At 39.2% G+C, this 13944-nt stretch overlaps 1 protein-coding gene across 1 annotated transcript in view; it reads right to left on the bottom strand.

Moving 5' to 3' along the window:
- TRAF1 (TNF receptor associated factor 1) overlaps positions 1 to 12507 on the bottom strand; it is a 32280-nt gene extending 19773 nt beyond the window's left edge. The window contains exon 1 of the mRNA XM_054220711.1: positions 12336 to 12507. Coding sequence (XP_054076686.1) covers positions 12336 to 12493 — 158 coding nt within the window. The 5' untranslated portion in view covers positions 12494 to 12507. The remainder of the gene's footprint in view (positions 1 to 12335) is intronic.
- Between the last annotated feature and the right edge of the window lie 1437 nt (positions 12508 to 13944).

The following is a 13944-nucleotide window of genomic DNA, read 5'->3' on the forward strand; positions in this document are numbered from 1 at the left end:
TCCTCACATTGTTATAAACAGCTATGTTCATGTTTTCATGAAGAAGCAAAGAATATCCATAAACTTTGTTCACGCAGCTGTTTGTTTGTGTGATTCAGCTCTTTTGTTTGCCTCTGATAGAACATCATTCTTTTTCATGCGTCCCTCTGCTACACACATACTGTGCTTATTGATGATTTCCCAGAAAAAAATATCCATTAAACTTCTAATTTTTTGGCTCATAAAGGACAATGTCAAACAAAGCAGGAATAAACATCTTTCTAGGCTTCAAAAGGGCAGTTCAGTTTAAAACTAAATACACCTAAGGAAAAAACCTCTAAAAAGATAGCCAGGTCCATGGGTAGGATATATATTTATCCTTTATAGAGCTGATATACTCAAAGTCTTTGTAGACACAGTAAAAATTAATCTTGTCAGTATACAGTACTGTGAGGATATTAAAAGCACCAAGCCTGGCACTGTTTGCAGAACAGAGGCTAAAGAAACCCATAATGCTACCAGAAAACAGGATGAAAAATGTTTATACAAAATAATCGAGATTGCAAATTTCAATCATTTTTGCGGTAAATTGAAAATAACAGGAAGTATTAGAAATATCCTCAGAACACAGTAAGACTGTGCCTGGTCTCGTTAAGGCTGCGGAGCTTTCTCTGCCCTTGCCAGCTCTGCTGTCTGTAACAGAACAGACTTCACTGCTGTGCTGCACGGGCAATGGCTTGTCGCAGCCGTTCGCTACTTCATTCGTGGGACTTGGAGCCAAATAATGATCATCTTCTGGTGGATTTTTAATAATAAAAATCCCATTCTTGCAAGCAGTTTATCCCAAAAGTTTCCTACATTTATGTCCACAATTTCTTTAACTGTTTTATTAAAAATTCACCTGTGCATCAAATGCTATTTTCCACCCTGTAGTCCCACAGGAACCAGGATGCAAGACCGTTTCCAAAAGAAGAATTTGTTAGAAAATCCTTTATGTACTTTCCCGTGAATTAGACAGGCTTTTGACAAGTGACAGGATTTTCTTCTGAAGCTTTAACAGTTTAAAAATGCTGATGCAAAGGAAAGTGTGGTTATAGAGGGAAGCAAACATAAGGCTGATGGAGCCAACTGCAGAGTCAGTGTTAGGTATCCCCATCTGGCTCACTGCCATGCATCACTGGAGTGCTGCTGGATAAACCGCTCACCTAGTAAACGCTTCCACCTTCCTCTGTAAAGAGGGAATAACATTTGCTTCCTTTTGTAAAACACTTAGATCTCACCAGATGAAAAGCATCGTGTGCAGTTCAGTAACGCTGTCACAGCACAAGAAAATGACTAATTTAGCAATGGGGGTGTGCGGTTATCTCATCGTGTACAGCCACGGTACCTGCCTGTGTAACCTTTTTTAAGAGCTAGGTTGTTAATATGATTTGGCGATAAAGTTGTGGAAGAGGAAAAGGATGTCAGTTTTATTAAATTTATTATTTTATTCACCACTAAGGGTGCTGAAACCCTGGCGCAGGTTGCCCAGAGAGGTGGTGGCTGCCCCATCCCTGGAAACATCCCAGGCCAGGTTGGATGAGGCTCTGAGCAACCTGATCTAGTTGAAGATGTCCGTGCTCATGGCAGGGGGTTGGACTAGGTGGCCTTTAAGGTCCCTTCCAACCCAAACTATTCTATGATTAGTACAGTTATTTTTAAGGCTTCCAGTTTAAATGTCAACATCCACCTATGCGAGCGAGAAGACGTTCCCTACCAGTACTTGCAGAATCACATGTAAAGTCTCCTCGTTTCCACTTCCTTCTCTCTACTTCTCTGTGCTATAAATATATTTGTAGGTGCTCTAAGTGCGGAGTCATCAGGGCCATGTATTAACTAGAGTTAAAAGTCTATGGGGAAAGTGGGATACAGTCTTAGTAGTCCTTATGGCCTGACACATTTGCTTCAGTGTTTTATGATTAGGGTTATTAAAATTCATGGCAAGTTAATCTGGCACAAGCAGTTTCTGCCAGGATGTGAGTTAACGTCTGAAAAAGTTTTAAAAATATTTCTGGATATGGCTTTTTAAACATTCAGAATATAAAGATATGTAAGTTAATAATTTCAGAAAGATCAGTGTTACACCAGTGGGTCAGTTTCTGTTCTGCACCTATGTGCCTCCTGCTCTCTGTGCTGTTATCTTGCTCCTTTTCTTTTGCTTTGAGACTTCTCGAAAGTATTACACCTCTGTCTTAAAAGGTGCTGAATTACACAAAGAAACTAAAGATAAGTTTTTGGTACTTTCCAAACTAGAGAGATTTCCTCTGGTAAATTTCCCCCATATGAGATCAGTTAACCGAAAACAGGATGTGGCTCAGAGAGAGATTAAAATGTGAAGCTTAACTTTATGGTAGAGCCATTCCCCCAGTGCTTAGCATTGCAGTGCACCGGTTTACTATTTAAGGTGAATGATGATTTTTACATCCAAGAAAAAAAGCTCATAAGAGAATATATTTAATATGAGTATTATCTTTTTAAAATAGTCCAAGAGTTTGATTTTTTTAATGAAACGGATTTCTTAGTACATTTAAATATGGAATTTAGGCTCAGATGCTAAGTGTTTTAAAGATTGTAGTCAAAGCGCAAGTAGTATTTCCAGGGCTCAGAATCTCTTTTCAGAGAGATCCTTGAGATAGGGATGTCTCATTCTATGAAAACATAATTTTCAGTTATTATAAGTTATCTGGAAATGCGCACATGTTCTAGGAAACCCTGAAAAATTGGTAAAACACAGGAAGGCAAACTTGTTAATAAAAGATCCAGTCCCCATGAGATGCAGTACTTCTAGGAACTGGAGCAGAGTGCTCCAAGTCAAGATTCGTGCCTGGTCATAGCTCTGATATTAATTAGTTCTTTAACCTCTAGGCTGTAACTTCTTTTCTGACTTAAGCTCCGCAGGAAATAGGAGTACAACAGAGTAGCTGTGAGATTTCATCAATTCATCTTCAAGATTAAAAAAAAACCATGAAGAATCATGAAATTTGATATATTGTTATTCTCAGCAAACTTGAGAGCTTTGCCAAAATTCAGTCTCTTGTCTACAATAAAATCTTTTAAAATGTTTTTGTTATATCTGCCTGTGCCTACTACCAGTTGTAGCTCTGCTTTGTTATGGTGATATCCCGAGGACCCAGCCCAACTCATATTACAGGAGCTGGAAAGTTTTCCACTAACTTCCACAAGAGTCGGACTGTAATCCTCAAAGAGACATCAGGAATCAATTTTATTTTTTTTCTTCATCCCAGCTCTGCCTCAAGATTTTTTCCAGAGTGTGTTCCCTGTGACATAGTAGTATCCTCAGCTTCCTAGTTAGTTATTTATTTATTTTTCAAATAATAGATGTTCTGGAGCACCTCTTCAGCATTTGTCAGAAAAAAAGCACCCATAAAATGGACACTATATACCATTTATCTTATTTCAGTCACTCACTAAAGCAGTTCCCACAATACAAGCCAAGGAATCACCCTCGAGAGAAGAGTCTGGAGAAAAGTAAAGTGTTTCTCTCTCCCATAGTGGCCTTGATAGTTTCCTACAAGCAACACTACTCCAGAGTAAAATATCAGTAAGAGATTACTGGGCCTGCCTCTGACTTCAGGCAACCTAACTAGGCAGATCTTCTTTACATTAAGAAGCTTCTTGGTGGCATACCTGTCTCGGTCACCCTGTCTCCGTGTCAGGACAAAACACAGGGTACAGACGTGTAAAGCCGACACGGACCAGTTCATGACAGTTTCACCAGATGAAGCTCTGTTGCAGCCCGTCTCCGTTAAGGGCTTATGCTGGTACTTGTGGTTATGCTTCTGCTTCTCTTAACCTACACAGAGCCTGATCTAAACTGGAAAATTCTTAGCTGCTTATTTCCATTCTTAATCCTTTGGAGAGAACGCTGGGAATGGGAGCTGTGCCCACCGGGAAGCCTGCCAAAACACTCTTCCAAAGCTCTGGATGTAACATGAAAAAACAAGGTCAGATTCAACATCTTTTGAGTGTAAAACAGCTGGCAAAATATGGATATTCTATCGATAGCTCAGGTCACTTGTCCGGTGTGCTATAGAAACCCATACAATTATCCATAGAACCCCATGTAATTATCAGAAAACTCAGTATATTTGAGTAGGACTAATTAGTGGAAACAGAAAAAGGAAACAACAGGTTTCTTTAATATTATCTTCATTGATTCTCATTAATGACAAGAACTGAGGGGAGAGTGAAGGCTATGGTAAATTTCCACCAAGCCTTTCAGAAGTTACTCATTTTAGTAATGGGCAAAAAAAATTGAGAAGTTTAGATGTTCTTTTACATGTGATAGAAGCAGAAGGAGACTGACTACGCACTAACTTGCATCTCTCTCCCACTGAGACCATAATTCACTTTGCTATTGTAGAGTGACTAATAGCATTGGGCTTATATTTCCAATAATATTTTTCAGTATGGTTCATAAACCTAAATAATTTCCACAACACGACTGACAATGTCTATTTGTACCTGTATTTTATGGGCAACAAACTCAGGGAGCACAGAAATTCCGAGCGTTACCCAAGGTTTCACAGGAGGAAAATGATATTGTAAAGAAAACCAAAGCCCCCATCAAAACATTGCCACAGAAAGGAAACTCCCGAGTGTTCACAAAAAGAGATGTTTTTAAGGAGGAATCTGAAGGAGAAAGGAAAATATATTTTAAACATAGGAGAAGCCTGTATGAAAAGGATGTGGGAGAAAGCAGGCATAGAGAAAGAGAGGTCTATATTCTGAACCAAGGAAAGGAGACTTAGTGTTTAAATTCCTGAACAGAAAGAGTCTTCTCATGAGGCCAAGTATCTTGGCAGCATTGCCAGTGATGGGACTCCAAAAGCACATCATCACATACAAAATCCCAGCAGTGTCCTTGGAATTCAGCCAAGAAAACAAAACTTGTAACTCCGTGTCGAACATCTGCATCACAAATTGGATGTCGAAACCCCAAAGCAAGTAAATGGGGCACAAAGCGCTTAGGAAATGAATGCTCCCATCTGTTCAGGTTCAGTAACAATGGCTCATCCTGGAAGAAATCAAAATACAGACTGGCTTCATAGTGCAAGAGTTCAGAATTGTGGCAAGTTTTCACAAGCTAAGGTTGTATTTTCTTTGTGGCAAGATAGGCGCAGGAAGGAAATTCAGCATTTTTTAATCTGGTTATCTAAAAATCACATCTAGCGCTTTCCCTTATCATGAATATTTTGCTTCAAAGCCCAGGACTGGCAGGCAGGGCCTTGGGGAGCGTTTCTGGGCTACTGCCCTCTGCCAGGACTTGCCCCGGAGCAGTTTGGGACTGGGCATAGAGATCAGCAGGACCACGGCCGACATGGGGCCAGTGGACACAGAGGGAGGATACGCAGGAGCACGGCTTTCTAAGAATTTGCTTTGAACTCATGTGGGTTTAGATACATTCCCCCAGTTTCTGGTATGAATCCGTGGAAACCTGTTAAATTACATCACGGATTAATTAGACTCCTCATGTTTCCCTGGGAAGTTTTGGATCCCAGCTTATTTTTGAGATTCCTGACCAAAAGAGAAGTTTAGCTGATCCTGCCAGGCTGCTTCAGTGTCACATGGAAACTGTGAAATGGTGAAGTTATTTAGCTTTGATAGGAAGCCACAAATGACACCAGGGACATAAAGAAGATTCCCCCGACAGCCTGGGTTGAGTAATTGTGCATAACCACAAGCTGGGCAAGTTTCATGGAGTTCAAAGTTTTAGCATGAAAATACATCTCTGACTATGTGTGGGTACTTGGTGCAGGAAAAAAAAAACCCGCATGTGCTGCCTTTTCAGTCACTATGTACAAAGAGATTTATCCCAGGAATTGAAATCTCTGTTGTGAACATATCTCCAGACTTCTCTTGTCAATGGGAGCACAGGCCTTTACAAGAGTCCTTGCCCCCTGTTCGAAATGTCACCAAACTAATGTTTTTTATTGGCTGCTTTGAAAGCTCTTGTCTGCCGGCAGACACTAAACTCTGGGGATTAATGCTGTGATTATCACCCAAGGGGGTTCTCCCAAAACCGTCGTTGAACCTGGCAAGAAGGGGAAAGTTTAGTGAAAATCAGGACCAAAACAGACCTCCTGACTTACAGTTCCACTTTATAACTGTGTCTCTGGCTCACCCCCTTTGCACCAAAAGCAACTGCAAATGTTACTTAAAACAGTTATTCAATACATGCTATTCAAAGATATCCCAACTAACTGGGGCTAGAAACAAAACACCTTGTAATATTGCATAGCCTGGTGACTCCAAATTTTTGGAATTACACTAATGGTGGAAACTAATACCTATTTCTACCTAGCTGTCAGAGCCTGGGGCTGAATATTCCCTAAGAACTTACAGCAGTAGGCTTTTATGGAAAATTTTATGATTTGGGCAGTGAAAATGACATTTTTATGGCATATTGCTTTTTATAAATAATGAAGGAACACTGGCTAATCAGATTCTGGCAGAGACAGACAATGCAGGCACGCAGTAAGCGCGAGTCTGCAGTTACAGCTGCAGTTTATGCCCGGTCTGTCACCAACACTAGCATTTACGTCTATATATTGTAAATCACATTTCAGCAGGTATAAACTGGCATAGTGAGATGTGAATTTCCTTGTTTGTGGATACGTGAGATGTTTATACAATATGTTCTCTTTGGAAAGAAATGTTGATATTTACTTTTTGTGATTCAGTTAAAGGAATGCTGCATCTACAGATGTAGATATCAAGTGTAAAAAGTACAGCTCCTCCGCAATAATTGCAACAACGCTGATTTGCATTAGCTGAGGATGTGCTCCATGGCCTCACAGTATAAACTGCAGAGAACATATAATATCCAGTGGAAAGAATGCACTGTTGAGGTTACTCTTGTAAAGCCAAATTAGACAATGCAAGCCCATGACAGGGCTCCTTGAAACCAGCTTGCAGCGTACAAAACCCAGACTCTGAACCTCTCTCTGTTTCTTTTGGAGTACTTTTAACCGGCGCCAGTGGGGCTGCTGTCATTAAGAAAAAATTGATTTTCCATTGTAAACCCCAATTTTCGTGGTTTAATATCTCAGCTGATTCAAAGTGCATCAAATATAACTTTTTGTTTGTTTTACTTGCAAAAGAAATTGCCATTGTAGTTGTCAAGTAGCAAATAAATAAAGGAAACATAGTGTGAACTGCAGCACCTTAGGAATGAGCTACATTTCATGACTTCTGGCTATGAACATGGGTAAATATAACTATTTTATAAATAACCACCCACGTGTAACAAATATTTCTTGGGTTAGAAAAGACAGGGTTGAGTACAGCAGCCTTCACTCAAGATTTCCCTGCTATTGTTTTCTAACCTTGAATGTTCTTTTTATGATAGTTGTGGTGTTTAATTCAGCTTTGTATTTTCCAGGAAATCAGTTGCTGCTTAATGTGTATCCAAATTCTAAGTTCATTCAGAAACTTGAAAAGCAAAATTTAACGTGAAGAATGGAATTTTGTAATGACCCAGCAACTGGCAAAACCAAACTCTTCGTTCCCAGGAGAATGAAAGAGCCAAACCCAGATATTTCTCCTAATTAGAGGTGAAAACATTATTAAATATCTTAAAAATTGGAAGCATATGTAACTCCTATAAGGTGGTTTTTTACTGGAAAATAACTGATGGCCATGCCAAATTTCAGTGTGTTCTGATGTAAGAATTCAGCAGGAGATTAAGAACACATTTTGCTAGGAGACATGCATAAACATTAACATTTACATAGACTGCAAATGAGCCTCTGTAGGCAGGGTCAAGTGAGACAACTCCTGAGGGATGAACACTCTCAGAGAGAGAGTGATTTCTTTACATTACAAAATAATATTCACTCAAAAGAAAAAATGGATTTCCTTAGTATGTTTTCACTTATCTCTTCCACACCCCTACTGTAAATTAATCTACTGACCACTGCCAGTAGATTCCACAACTCTTTGTGGAAATGAGAGTTTGAGATTATTTATGAAAAAAGATTTTTGAACTTGAAAGGAATCTTACTACGGATACAATTCTAGGATTTCGTATTGCTCGCCCCAATGCAGGATCCCACCTGCTGACTCAGAAGAGTGGCTGTGCCTATATTTTTGTCACTATACAAAGACAGAAAATCATTTTGGTGTGATATTCTGGGGTTACCTTTCCCAAATACACTGAACAAACAACTCAGTGTGATGAAGTGAATATTTCTCCGTTTCCAGATGATTTCAGATTCTGAGTGTACCATCATAACAAAAGATGTGGTAAGTGGGACTTGCATTTGCATTCTACCAGCTCACGTTAGCAATTTTCTCTTTCACCTGGTATTTAATATGATATATTTTCAGGTCAGCCAAGACAGAATTATGACAGTGACTTAAAGGTATGGCTGTATTAAAAAGCAAGAATTTTAATCTGCTACAGGGATTTAGCATTCCTCTTCTAAAATTGTAGGATATTCCTAATTAAAAAAAAAATTTGACAGAGCACCCGTCTGGCTAAGGCTACTTAGAGCTTGTGGCATATCCTGAATGATTATATACACAGCATCATTTCTGCACTGCTAGTAAAGCAATGGCCAGCTAACGGCACCATTTGGCGCTCTTCCTAAATTAGTCACAGTAGTTAGATCCAGCACAGCGGCTTTCATGACCAGACCAAAGGAGTGCGAGTTTCATGTGTCACTATGCATAATAGGGTGGAATTTGTTCTATTCAAGTCACTTACTGGCTTGAATCAATAGATTAATTTTTAGTTGCAATGAAGTGAAGACAGAAATCAGTTCGTTTTATGGCACTCAGCTATCTAAAAATCAGTATAATACAAGTGGAAACTTACAGAAATAAGTATTTTAAAAAATAACTAAAAGGTTTACATTGTTTTAACCCTTAGAATTGTTGTTATCTCAGGAATCCAACTAATTCAGGTCTTACATATCTGCCAAGAGTATTCAACGAGAATCACATTAGAATGGCATCTGGCGAATTTTCTTATTCAAAGGCTGATCTGGGAAATACATTAAAAAGGAATAAAAGTATAACGACCAAACTCACTTATTTGACTTTAGCAGGTCCTGCTTTCAGAGATTATCTGTGCATATCACTAGGAGCAGCTCTGAAGTTCACCTCGGAGGCTAGTTTGACTATGATACGCTATTATGCCAATAAATGACATTAAAAATCCTGTTTATACATGGCCCTCGGCATCTTGCCAGAACTGACAGATGAGGCCACTCATCTCTATTCTAGGAGATGCGAGAATAAATTTGGAGTAAAGTACACAGCTTTCTGGGCAAATGCATTAATATGTAGGCAGACCAGTAATCCCACATACAGAGGCTGGCTGGCCTTTGGGTAGACTGCAAAAGTGTAGCAGTCGAATGCCTGTTTTTCTGCAACCACTGAAGCTATTAGCCTGTGATTCAAAGCCTGGAACGTTTGGAGACTTGCACACCATGTATATAAACAACCAAGAAATAGAAAAACACTGTGTACAATTCACATATAAAAGGATCTTTCTGATGTCCAGGATCCCCAGTAAGCATGGAAGTACAGAATGTGTTTTGAAATAATTTCCATTTCATAATACAGATGAGTCATCTAAACTGTGATTATTCCAAGAATTTCCATTTTTGCTGGGATTAATCCTGAGAGTTGCTTAGTACCTCAGAACTCTCCGACTACAAGTCACTAAGGTTAGCATGGCAGCAGATTCTAAAATCAATCCCATGTCATTTCCATCTTGTCTTGTCTTACTAACTAGACCTGCTGGAAATCTGCCAACATAATTTACACGTGTGAAACAGATGAAGACATGGATGTACCTTTCCCCCACGGGGTTTTCATATGAAAGTCATGCCACGCCACATGAGGAAGGTAAATCTTCCTACACTGGTATATATACACACCTCCATACCACACATGGCTAACTATCTGTAAAAATATACACATATAAAATACATGTGTTTTAAATATTTTAATGATCTCAGTGATATATTGGATAGATAATTCTGCATAGAAACCGAGACACAACAAATAAGTTTAAAGACATTTTTTAAACTAATGACTGCCAATTTGATATTTAAGTGCAGCATTTTTATACGTAATTTTTAAATTAGGTTCCCAGGTCTTCAGGAGCAATACAGCCTTTTTGTAGTCTGTCTCACTAAAAATCAATAGAACTTAAATTTCACAAGTCACCTGTGAAAATAAGACATGCCCCTTGTCATTTAAAGTTTCTAAAGTGTAATTTACATTTCAAAAATTACACTTCTGAATAAGCTAACAGGACCTAAGGTTTGTTTTGCACAACCCATGAAGAACATATCTGTCTCTGTGATTTCATCTATTTTAAGACTGCTTGATAAAGTCAGCAGTCTTTCAGATGTCTCTGCTTTGCCATTAGCAGTTAATAGGAAAATGTATTTGGCCCTGCTATGGGAATTATTTTAACTAACTGATATCTTAGAAGTGTGACCCACGGTTACAACATCGGAATATAATTTGATCTTTTTCATACAATGACACCATTGTGCTTTAAAGAAATCTTCAAGTTCCACCTTACCAGGGATACTTGAATCAATATCTCTGTGTTTATAATTAGATGCAAGAAACAGGGGTTTATAAGATGTATCACCCTTGAGAGATAACTAGGGCTCATGATACACAGTTACCCTCATAACAATATTGTACAGTTCAGAAGCAGAAGCGTTTAAAGGTGGGCTGCTAGACAACCTCACTAAGCATAAGTCTGCAGTTTGAGTTTATGTCCAGTTATTATTGTATACAGTTTATCGTCTTACGCTTCTTAGAAAAGTTTGGAGGATTAAAAAAAAAATTACAGAGCCAAAATTAAAAATTGCATCATCTGTGACTATCTTCTTTCCACATATTAAACACTCTGGATCAAGGATGTTCCTAAGAGAGAGGGAAAACAGTAATTTTAAAGTTCTTGGATGTGCTGCTTTTGGGCAACTATTCAATAAAAATAAAAATGTGTGCAACTGTACTTTGTATCAAACTCGCTTCTCGGTTTACTGGGAACCAAGCTGATCTGTGCCAGGAGCTATGAGAAGAAAATTTGGCCCTTCATCTGCCACTTTCCTGGAGGGAAGGCAAGCTTTTTAACTGTCAATGTCAGTCATCAAATACCAAAGTAACATTTGTTGTAAATCTGCCTCAGTTACAGTAGACATTGGTTCAGTCCACTGTTTCTTAAAATACAAATAATGAATGGCACGCATATTATTTAGGATTTTTTTTTTAAACAAGAAAGCAGAGCATAAAAATAGCATCAGATAGTGTCGGGAATGGCAATGCAGGAATTAAAAAAAAAAAAGGTACAAAAGGAAAATCTAGGTGATAAAATAATTTCTTTCACAGAGAGCATATGAAGTGGCTGCATATATTTACAAAGCTGTACAAACAGAATCATAGAATGGTTTGAGTTGGAAGGGACCTTAAAGATCATCTAGTTCCAACCACTGTGTCCTGGGCAGGGACACCTCCCACCAGCCCAGGTTGCTCCAAGCCCCGTCCAACCTGGCCTTGAACCCCTCCAGGGATGGGGCAGCCACAGCTTCTCTGGGCAGGCTGGGCCAGGGGCTCACCACCCTTAGAGTGAAAAATTTCTTTCTGATATCTAAACTAAATCTACCCTCTTCTACTTTGAAGCCATTACCCCTTGTTCTTTTACTACATGCCCTTGTAAAAAGTCAAGTCCCTCTCCAGCTTTCTTATAGGCCCCCTTCAGATACTGGAAGGGGCTCTGAGGTCTCCCCAAAGCCTTCTCTTCTCCAGGCTGAACCCCCCCAACTCTCTCAGCCTGTCCTCATAGCAGAGGGGCTCCAGCCCTCGTACCATCTCCGGGGCCTCCTCTGGACCCGCTCCAACAGGTCCATGTCCTTCTGATGTCTGGGGTGCCACATGCAAGACCCTGCTGTCAGAGTTGGGATCGTTGCTCCAGGGAGACCTTATTGCAGCCTTCCAGAACTTAAAGGGGGTTGACAGAAAAGACAGGAACAAACTTTTTAGCAGGGCCTGTTGCGATAGGACAATGGGTAATGGCTTTAAACTAAAAGAGGTAAGATTTAGACTACATGTAAGGAAGAAATTTTTTACAATGAGGATGATGAAACACTGAGGGTCATTTGGTCAGTTGGACGGGGCTCTGAGCAGCCTGATCTAGTTGAAGATGTCCCTGCTCATGGCAGGGGGCTTGGACTAGATGGCCTTCCAACTCAGACTATTCTATGATTCTATAACTGACGAATACTGGAAATATTTAATACCATTGTTTTGTATAATAGAATTACCTTAATAACCAGATGACACAGGACATACAGTAACTGTGCCCACGTGGTATCTGTGCTGGATTCTGCGGAAACATTATGCACGGAGGACAAATGTATATGGAAGAAGAATTATTTGTGTCCTTTTCCATAGGTCCTTCAGAAGCATGTGAGCTACTCATGGCTTATGCACTGACGCTTGACACCAGATCTTCCAAACAGAGGTGCTGTAGTATGTTCTCTTATGAAGAGAAACTGAAAACTTCAGTCTAAAGGCATCACTGGTTTTGCTGTTCTACTTGTAGTTAAACTGCAGATGTTAAGATAATCCTGAAGAAAAAGAAAGAAAAAAAAAAAAAGATTTAGCATTGGGCATACACTAAAATAAATTGCCAGTCAATCAACATGCACTAACATCATACTTAAATTCAGATCAAAAATTTAAGGACTGCAGTAAGAATTTACCTAACCAAACCAATGAGAAAGCTGGAAAAATAATGACTTGTTCATTCCCAAACCATACAAATTTGAATTGTGAAGTCATGAACTGAATTAAGAGGAAAGATGAAAAAAGCAATAATTGGTATTCTTGAATAGGCATCATTCCATATGTTGCCCTAAATATAGAGCCTCGGGGGAGCTGGCTCAGAAATCTTGTTCTGATAAATCCTCCAGTGCTACAAGTTTACAGGAACAGAGATTTCAAGAGAGAAGAGACAGGCTGAAGGAGTGTAAGAGCAAAAAGAGCATTGCAAACCAAAGACTACTATGGTTAGCGCTTCTGAATTTAGAAACAAGTTGCCCTTCTATGGTTCTAGATTTTGTTTTATTGTTTTTCATTTCCCTAATTTCTGTTCCTCTTATCTATTTCACACAGGTTTTGTTAGTTTACATGTTGTTTCTCTGGGCTGCTACTGCACATATTTTGCTAACAAAACCTTTTAGCATCGCAAGATTTCTTCACGCAAATGAATTACATTAAGCATCCCTACTTGTGCTTCTAGATCAATGTCTTTTACTGCAAGACTAACAATTTGGAGAAACTCACAACGTCATTATCAGCACAATGTACACAGCGGTAAGAAGTTTTTGAAGCGAGCTGACCGTCTAAAATTAAACCACCCAGTAACCTAGAGTCTGCTAAAATACCGTCCATGCTAAAATCACAAACTCCAGGAAATTCTAAAATTAAAACATCTCCTGTTTCATAAAACATGTTTTACCTTGTAGCTTAAGTATCACTCACTACATGCTACCGGGTACGTGATGCACTTGCCAGAAAATGCCCAGGTTAATTCAAGAAAAGGAGGTCTTTGTTAGGCTGAATTTCCTTATTTCTGTGGTTTTAAGCTGCATTTAAGACTACATTATCTCTGTAAAAGGCAGGAAGCAGCACTCAAGTACATTTTCTAAGTTCTCAAATATCACAATTCTCCATGGGCAGAAATGGGGTAATTATATGATTCTTAAAATGAGTAGTGCACCCTGACCAATTGGTTCCATCGCTGCTTGCAGCCTCTCTTATGGCCAGAGCTCCAGACTGACCAGAAGGCACTTTTCATCCTCTGTCCGTACTTTATCACACAGCCCTGACTATGACACCATCTCTGGTAAATCTAAAATTTATCCAAGA

This window comes from Rissa tridactyla, chromosome 14 (genome assembly GCF_028500815.1).
Source record: "Rissa tridactyla isolate bRisTri1 chromosome 14, bRisTri1.patW.cur.20221130, whole genome shotgun sequence".
Lineage (NCBI taxonomy): Eukaryota > Metazoa > Chordata > Aves > Charadriiformes > Laridae > Rissa > Rissa tridactyla.